Here is a 9493-nt window from a genome sequence, read left to right as displayed (position 1 = left end):
TTACAGTTGAACAAGAGGTTCAAAGATGCTCACAGCTTTACTGTTTCAGGTATGCTTTACTCCCTACACAGATACAAATTGAAACTGTACAGTAACTACTCAGCACATTGTACCAGGCGACCAAATGGCTAAGTTGTTCCCAGGGTTAGTTCTGATTTCCAGTTTTCAGTTATGTTTTAGACTTGCCGTGACTGCTGGGTCTTTGAGAGGCCCCTTTCTTCAATTTCTTCTTCATGTAAGTTTGTGGCTGTGGCTGGGGATGGGGAGAAACATTCACTGGATATTAGAAGAGCAATTTAATTTCCCAACCTTCTATTCATGAGAGAAAACAAACATTAGACACCATTCAGTCCCTCAGTCTGTCATATCAGACTCATGCTGCACACTTTGTTCCATTTTCATCAATACTCTCACCAACAAAATTCTGTTCATCTCAGTCTTAACCTCCATACCATTTGAAGTAACTGCATTTGTGCTGGGAAAGATAGTCTGTGACAGGTGAGCTGGTTAAAAGGATTAAATTTGAGGACAAGTTGCACATACAAAACTTGTCAGCTTTCTCACCAGCCTAGCCAATGTCTTTTCCCCAGAGTAGGAGAGTCTAAAACTAGAGGACATAAGTTCAATGTGAGTGGGGAAAGATTTAAAAAGGGACCTGAGGGGCAACTTGTTTCACAAAGTGGGTGGTGCATATATGGAACAGGTTGATAGAGGCAAGTACAATTACAACAGTAAAAAGACATCTGGACAGCTCCATGGATATGAAAGGGGAAGGAGGAATAGGGGTCAACACAGGAAAACAGGATTGGTTCAGTTTAGGAAAACAGGTCAGCATGAATGAGTTGGGCCAAAGGATCTCTTTATGTGCTGTCATATTCTGTTCAGAGATGTTATTGAACCTGGGCCTCTTTGCTTACAGGCAAGCAAATTACCACTGCACCACAAGAGCCCACATATCACCTTGTTAAGAAAATGACACCTCTGGGCCAGATGGGATTTGAACCCCACACCTTCTGGACCACAGGTCGAGATGCTACCATTGTGTCACAACAATCGTCAGACTAAACTTGTACTACTTGAGTACAGAACATTGAAAGGGTGACTTGATTAAGGTGATTAATAGATTTGATAAGTTGGGGAGACGTTGTATTGGCAGGGGTGCATATTAAAGGGGGTTAGTCAGTGGGAGAGTTTTTTTACATTTGAGCTATATATTCTACATGCTTGGGAGGGGAGTGTTACTAACAAGGCCAGTATTCATTGTCCATTCCTAATTACCTTTGAGGGGTGATGTCAGGAACTACTTCACAAAAAGAATTGCAGATCTCTGCAATTCCTTCAAATAACTCAATTTTTAAATAGTCTGAAGTTGCACAACACCAGGTTATAGTCGAACAAGCTTATTTGAGATCACAAGTTTTTGGAGCACTGCTCCATCAGGTGAAGTGGAGGGAAGCGCACAGCCATAGAAGTCTGCCTATCTACACCTGGTGTCATGAGATTTCTGACTTTGTCCACCCCAGTTCATCACTGGCACCTCCACATTAAAATAGTTTGATAATTTCATTACCCAACAAAAATCTAAGCTAAGAGTTGAATGGTAGAGCAGGCCTAATAGGCTGAATGACCTCCCATTCCGAAGAAGCATCAAACACATTATTGGTTCCATGTGATGGGTGCAGCCTTTACCTTTTTCCGTTTCATTGGCGATGCTACCTCAACCTCCATTTTCTCACCATTGCTATGTTCTTTGTTCGGGAACACCTCTGCCTTTGTGTCATCTTTTCTGTTAAAGATGTGTTCTACAAGACAAATATTAACTGTTAAGAATCAACTGATCACTGAACCCAAGATTAACATTTGTAAAGATACCATGAGTAGCACAAGCGTTTCAGGGAGGGGTTACGGATTAATTTTTAAATATCCATTCATACGACATGAGTGTTGCTGACTGGGCCGGCATTTACACTCTCTGAGGGCACTATAGGTCAACCCACAGCACATGGACTGCAGCAGTTCAACAGAAGGCAACTCACCCTCACCTTCTCAAGGGCACCTAGGGATGAGCAATAAACACTGGCCCAGCCAGTGATGCACATGCTCCATAAGTGAATTTAAAAGAATTATCATTCGTAACTCATTGACCTCGAAAAGGTGATGTTTGCCTTCTTGAACCGCTGCAGTCTGTGTGCTGTGAGTTGACCCACGTGCCATGAGGGAGGGAATTCCAGAATTTTGACCCAGCGACACTGAAGAAACAGTGATGTATTTCCAAGTCAGGATGGTGAGTGGCTTAGAGGGGAACTTGTAGGGGTGATGTTCCCATGTATCTGCTGCCCTTGTCCTTCTGTTAGAGGCTGAGATCAATCATGCACTTGGCACTTCTGGCTGAAAATAGGTGCAAATGCTTCAGCCATTGGTTCTGTACCCAAAGGTATGTCAAGGACAAGCTACATGTTTTCTGTGGAGAGATTAGGGAAAACTAACTATTCTCTTCAGAGAAGAAATGTTAATGAGGTTTTTTTTTCTAAACTCAGTGAATTGAAATTTGAAATCTCCTCCTGAAAGTGCACCTGAAGGCTCAGAACCACTGCTGGGATCCAACCTAAAGGTTACGGTCACAGAGCTCCTGCTAACAGTCACTCACCTGGGTACAAATCACTCATACTGTCACTTGAATCATCACTCTCACTTCCTTCGCTCTTGTCAGGCTCCCAGAATTCCTTCCGATTGTGACAAGACTCCTCCCTGTTAGATTCTCGATCCTGCCTTCTCTTCTGAGAGAGACATGCTGGTACAAAGGGCACCCCGAGAGCATCACACTCATTAACTGGGCCGAAACAGAGGGACAACATGTTAGTGGAGGTGGTCACTCTAACCCAAGGTCAATCCAATACCTCACCCACATTTGTGTCTGCCCCAAACCCCTGCCAGGCTAAAACTGACACCAAACAACTAAACAACTACCTACTCATCCACCCAGCACCAGTTTCTCTGCACGCCAGATTCTGAACAGGAAAATTCACTCAAAGACCTCAACAAGAGAGTTGCTGACTGGAATCTAATCGAGTTCAAGGTGCTTTATATATACAATAACAGATACCCAGGAGTAAGTTACAGACTGGAATTCAATCAAAGGGTTTAGGGTGGTTTATATATAAAATAAAATGAACTTCAAAACATTCAATCAGTGCATTCTTCTGCACTTCCATTTTAGTGCCTGGCACACCTTCCTATCTGAACAATACACTCACATTTCTTCAGTGCTTTCTGGTAGCGTTTCCCATTCACATGGCGAAGAACATGCTGTGGAATCTTGTTAATGTGGCGAATGGTCAATTTGCAGAACAGTTGATCCCTGAACAAATGGAGAAATGTCCCACATGAATTCACAGTTAACAATGCACTTCGTGTAACTATAGCCAGTGCTGGAATGTTAGAAGTGAAGCAGCCAATGTGTGCATAGTAAGATCCTAGAGCAACAACAGAATGACCACATGATAATCTGCTTTTTAAGTTACAGTGACTTGCTGGATAAATACTGGTGAACAAAATCCCCATTTCCAAATTGGTTGTAACGATATCTCTTACATCCCTCAGCACTGACCCTCCGACAGTGCGGCGCTCCCTCAGTACTGACCCTCCGACAGTGCGGCACTCCCTCAGCGCTGACCCTCCGACAGTGCGGCACTCCCTCAGCGCTGACCCTCCGACAGTTCGGCACTCCCTCAGTGCTGACCCTCCGACAGTGCGGCACTCCCTCAGCGCTGACCCTCCGACAGTGCTCTTCTCTGTATCTAACCCCATACTGTAGCTGTCCTTGTGAGTATTTGATTGCTCTAAACCCTTAGTCAGATAAGATGCGGAGCATCTCACACTTACTGATTTTTAGTGCTGGGGACAATGTGTGGCTCAAACTGACTGAAATTAAATGGCTCCTTCATTGCCAGGCGTTGGTACTTCTTGCCTTTGGTGTAGGTCTGTAGATCTGCCAGTCGGCATGGCAACTCATGACCAGTCAGAGAACATTTAACCTTCAACACACAATACAAACATTAGTCGCATGAAAATATTTATGGGAATTTTAACTGAATGGAGAGGGAATGAAAGAGCGTTAGTCCCTGGTGCTCTGGCCCAACATTCTTCACTCATCCAAATCCACAATGGTTGTCCTATATTGTACATTCCACGTGGGATCTTCCTAGGCAGCCCTCTGCATATATTGTTCCCTGGAGTCTTAATCAGTCAGCTGATTATTGTTTCAGAGACTGTTAGATTGAGAAACTGGTTATTTTCTTCCAAGGTCCACATAACTGAACTAACCACCTCCTTAACTGAAACTAATGTTTCGTATTGCCCTTCAAGAGTGTGAAAGTTGACTTTAAGGTTTAAGGCTTGTTGTTCTGTCCCCTCTGTTCCACTCCCAAGTGCCACCATATAGGCTCATGATCCTGCAAGCTAACTAACAGTAAGTTTTTTTTCAGTAATTCTGGGGATGAGAGTGTCATTGGTGGATTGGTAAAATAGAAGCATAAGAGATAAGAGCAGGCTAGTTGATCTCTCACGCCTGGTCACCGATTTCAATTCCTGGTGAAGGGCTTTTGCCCGAAATGTCGATTCTCTGGCTCCTCAGATGCTGCCTGACCTGCTGTGCTTTTCCAGCACCTCACTCTCAACATTGAGCTCAATACCCTAGTCTATGCTTCCCCTCATATCCCTTGATCCATTTAGCCACAAAAGCTGTATCGACTTCCTTCTTGAAAATACAATGTTTTGGCCTCAACCAGATTCTGTAGTAGTGAATTACACGGATTCATTAAAAAAAATTCTCATCTCAGTCCCAAAAGGTTTTCCCTTTATCCTTAAACTATCATCGATGCCCATCCCCAGTTCTACAGAGAAGGTGATTAACTTTTATACAGGCTTGATAGAATTGAGTGTCTTGGGGGACAACTAGGAATCAATTACATTGATCTGGGTGACATACAGTCCCACACAGGGTAGCAGGATTCCTTCCCTACAAGACATTAAGTAGTCCAGTGAATTTATCCAGCAACCTATTCAATTCACAATCAATTTAGTTGATTCCAGATTTTTAATCAAATTCTCAAACTGCTCAGTGTAGAATTTGAATTCATTCTCTGGTTTATAGAAAGGACACCAGTACACTTTACCACTGCATCTCTATTTGTCAAATCCACTCTTACCACAATAATATATTTGTAAACTATTGCTGGGATTCGGAAACACATGCAGCAAGCAGCAGTATTTTGACGAATGGTCAGTGGACCCGAAACATTAATTGATTTCTCTCCAAAGATGCCGCCAGATCTGCTAAGCTTTTCCAACAATTTGTTGTTGTTTCTGAGATCTTACAGCATCCGCAGTTTTCCATATCTTGATTTCTCCAGAGAGAAAGCGAGAGGCTTTTAAAGAGCTTCTGCAGGTTTTCCGCCCAGAATGACAGCAGGTTCAAGCCTGTATAAAAGTTAATCACCTTCTGTGTAGAACTGGCTCAAACAGGGGAGGAGTGGGAGAGCAGTGGAACTGCAGTTTATTGTGTCGGGGGGCGATGTGGCTGTGGGAGCATTTCAATGGACCACGTGGTGTTTAAAGGGGTAACTTAAAGAAACCGTGGAGCTATTTAAAAAGACAAGAGGTTCTTTAAAGAGTCGTAGGGCCTCTTAAAGGGACCAAGCTGGTATTTAAAGAGATGGGGGCATTTAAAGGTCAATAAGGTATTACATAAAGGCTCTGCCTCACACTCACTCGGTTGTTGTGGCCAGGCTGCAGCGCCGGGTGTTGCTGCAGAAAGGCAATCACTTCAGGAGATAGAGGGTCAGAGACCAGTTCAGGAACCCCCTCCATGGAGATGGAGCCGGAGTCGATCCGATCCGATTAGAATCGAGTATAACAACGGTACTTCCGGGTCAAGCACGTGGGCCACCAGTAACCGGAAATAAAAAATGACAACACTTCCGGACTTTTTAACCTAACCACCAAACGAGAAACTAAAACGTAATTTAACGTACTGATTTGAATCAGAGTCTCAAAACCCAGTGTCTAGAGTCAGGACAACCCCCTCCCGACTCCAACAACAGTGTTTTCTATTCCAAAAATCTATTTGGAGAGTAAATAAGGAACTTCCGGTAAGATGGCAGATGTGAAAGTGCACTATCTCCAATAACGAGTAAAACATGTGGAGCTTATCCGTGAGAATGGACCCCTTCAATAAAACTAAAGCTTGAGAAATTTGGTTGTTTCCTGCTGGGGAAATGCAGGTCTATGGCCTTGCAGTTTTTATCTCGACTGTATTATGCAGTGAAACCAAAATTAAAAACTAAAAATGCTGTCAAAAGCAGTTCTGGCCGCAGAGATAGAAAAACGGAATTAAAGTTTTGAGTCCAATGATCTCTTCAGAACTAAAGGGACCGGAAAATGATTGTGTTTATGCTGTTGACAAAGTGAAATGGGCTGTAAGTCCATATTTCACACAACCCATCTACTTCCCTTGTATTTTTTCCTCACCTGTTATCCCTCAAATGTACATTCACATCAACCATACTGCAGCAAGTTCTCACACGCTCTGGGTTAAATAACCAAATTACCTACTGGACTTGACGGTATTGATGACCATAGTTTAGGCCTCCCCACAATTTACGTGGAAAGAATTGTTCCATGGTCACCTTGTCAATCCCTTTCAAAATTCTGAATGTCTCTATCATGTCACCTTTCAAGGGAGGTCAGCTTGTTCATTTCAGTTCAGAATCTCTGCTGCAGAAATCATGTTCCATCTTCTCCAGGTGCTTCCATCTCCTTTTTATAACACACAGATTACAGCTGTTCACAGCACTACTTCAAATGCAGCATGATCCTCACCATCTTTGTAACCTCAAACACCCAATGTCTTTGACTCACATCCCTTGTGTGTATACCGCATCAAGAATGTCATTGTAAATTTGGCTGTGGAGTGGAACTTGAACGCTCAACCTCTGAGCTTGGATGCGAGAGAATGTGCCTCCAAATGAGTCATGGAAAACAGAAATGTGACACCACAATTTAAAAAAGGAGGTGGACAAAAGGTGGGTAACTATAGGCCCGTTAGCATAATGTCTGTAGTGGGGCAAAAGCTTGAAGCTATAATCAAGGAAGAAATAACGAGACATCTGGATAGAAATTGTCCCATCAGGCAGACACAGCAAGAATTCATGAAAGTTAGGTCATGTTTAACTAATTTACTGGAACTCTTCAAGGACATTATGAGTGGGTGGGGTGGACAATGGAACTAGTGGATATGGTAGATTTCCAAAAGACATTTGACAAGGTGCCACACAAAAGGCTCCTGCAAAACATAACAGTGCATGGTGGGCAAAGTAGTAGCATAGATAGAGGATTGGTTAACTAACAGAAAGCAGATTGGGGATAAATGGGTGTTCTTCTGATTGGCAATTAGTGGCTAGTGGTGTGTCTCAGAGATCAGTGTTGAGATTGCAATTGTTTATAATTTACAGAGATAGTTTAGAGGTGGGGACCAAGTGTGGTGTGTCAAGGTTCACAGATGACATTAAGATAGGTGTTTAAGCAAACTGTACAGAGGACAGTGAAAGTCTGCAGAGGGATACAGATCAGTTAAGTGAGTGGACAAGAGTCTCACAGATGGAGCACAATGTTGGTAAATATGAGGTCATCCATTTTGGTACAAATAACAGCAAAATGGACTATTATTTAAATTGCAGCATGGTGCTGTGCAGAGGGACCTGGGTGTCCCTGTGCATGAATCACAAAAAGTTGGTTTGCAGCTGCAGCAGGAAATTAAAAGGTAAATGGAATATTGTCCTTTATTGCTAGAGGGATGGAGTTTAAAACTAGGGAGGTCATGTTGCAGCTGTATAGAGTGCTGGTGAGGCCACACCTGGAGTACTGTGTACAGTTTTAGTCTCATTACTTGAGAAAAGAAGTCCTGGCACTGGAGGGGGTGAAGAGGAGGTTCACTAGGTTGATTCCAGAGTTGATGGGGTTGGCTTATGAGGAGAGACTGAGTAGACTGGGATTATACTCATTGGAATTTAGAAGAATGAGGAGAGATCTTATGAAAACATTTAAAATTATGAAGGGAATAGATAAGATAGAAGTAGAGCGGATGTTTCCACCGGTGGGTGTAACTAGGACAATGAGGACGTAGCCTCAAAATTAGAGGAAGCAGATTTACGGCTGAGTTGAGGAGGAACTTCTTCTCCCAACAGGTTGTGAATCTGTGGAATTCTGTGCCCAGTGAAGCATTTGAAGCTTCCTCAATGTTTTTCAGGCAAAGATAAATTTTTGAATAGTAAAGGAATTAGTGGTTACGGTGAGCAGGGTAAGTAGAGCTGGGTCCATGAAAAGATCGGCCATACCTTACCTCACTCCTATTTATGTTCATTTGGCTAACACATAGAAACCCATAGCTCATTAACATTGGCTTTCAAGAAAACCAGCCAAATGACTGAATCACAACACTTTGGGATGTCCTGCCACAGTAGCCAGGGAGGGTTAGCATTTATTTCTGACAAGGCATTACTTAGCAAGTTTGGCAGGAACAGAAACAGACTGTGATACAGCACTAGATCATGGATGAGCACTCTGCGCTGACCAATAAACAGGGGAAATAAAGAAACCATCAGTCTGGAGGATGAAAAACTTTCTACTTAGACACAGGAAAGAAAAAATTAAAATTTTTAGGGAGTGATGAACACTACCCTCGAGGGGCTATAACAAAGCCCTGTCAGAGTGTTACAGTGAGGGTCAACAAATGTGGTGCTGGAAAGCACAGCAGGAAAGGCAACATCTGAGGAGCAGAAGAGTCGATGTTTTGGGCATAAGTCCTTTATGAGAGTGTCACATTCCTGATGAAGGACTTATGCCTGAAATGTTGACTCTCCTGCTCCTCGGATGCTGCCTGACCTGCTGTGTTTTTCTAGCACCACACTTTTCGACTCTGATCTTCAGTCTGTGCAGTCCTCACTTTCCCTTGTTAGAGTGGGGGGTGTGCAACATATCAGAGTTTGACAGTGAGGAGTGAACGGTATATCAGGGTGTTACAATGAGGGTGTGGGGTATATCAGGGTTTTACCGTGACGGGTGTGGGGTATATCAGAGTGTGACAGTGTGGTGAGGGTTGTGGGGTATATCAGTGTGTTTCAGTGAGGGGTGTGGGGTATATCAGTGTGTTACAGTGAGGGGTGTGGGGTATATCAGTGTGTTACAGTGAGGGTGTACAGTGTATCAGGGTGACACAGTGAGGGGTGTGAGGACATATCAGGATTTTAAAATAAGGGCTGAGGGGTAAATCAGAGTGTTACAGTGAGGAGTGTGTGAATTATCAGAGTATTACAGTGAGGGGTGTGTGACATATCAGGTTGTCATGGTGAGGGGTGTGGGATATATCAGGGTGTTACAGTGAGGGGTGTGGGGTATTTCAGAGTGTCACGGTGAGGGTGTGTGGGGTATATCAGGA

At 43.3% G+C, this 9493-nt stretch overlaps 1 protein-coding gene across 1 annotated transcript; it reads right to left on the bottom strand.

The window, feature by feature from the left end:
- surf2 (surfeit 2) lies at window positions 1–5926 on the bottom strand. The gene is made up of 6 exons (XM_043720649.1): window positions 5770–5926; window positions 3883–4034; window positions 3255–3358; window positions 2648–2830; window positions 1690–1802; window positions 1–253 (listed from the first exon to the last, which is right to left on the bottom strand). Exons 1-6 carry the CDS (start codon window positions 5866–5868, stop codon window positions 170–172), a joined length of 735 nt encoding a protein of 244 aa, XP_043576584.1. The 5' UTR covers window positions 5869–5926; the 3' UTR covers window positions 1–169.
- Window positions 5927–9493: the final 3567 nt, after the last annotated feature.

This window comes from Chiloscyllium plagiosum, chromosome 30 (genome assembly GCF_004010195.1).
Source record: "Chiloscyllium plagiosum isolate BGI_BamShark_2017 chromosome 30, ASM401019v2, whole genome shotgun sequence".
NCBI classification, from domain to species: Eukaryota; Metazoa; Chordata; class Chondrichthyes; order Orectolobiformes; family Hemiscylliidae; genus Chiloscyllium; species Chiloscyllium plagiosum.
Note: the sequence above shows the minus strand (reverse complement) of the source record. Positions and strands in the feature narration are given on the sequence as shown.

Excerpts from the sequence above, each read along its gene's own strand:
- surf2 (XM_043720649.1), bottom strand. The coding sequence starts at position 5,868 with ATGGAGGGGGTTCCTGAACTGGTCTCTGACCCTCTATCTCCTGAAGTG. Across the intron at positions 2,831-3,254 it reads CCAGAAAGCACTGAAGAAAT|TTAATGAGTGTGATGCTCTC; the intron begins GTGAGTGTATTG and ends GTTTCGGCCCAG. Across the intron at positions 254-1,689 it reads CGCCAATGAAACGGAAAAAG|CCACAGCCACAAACTTACAT; the intron begins GTAAAGGCTGCA and ends CCCCATCCCCAG.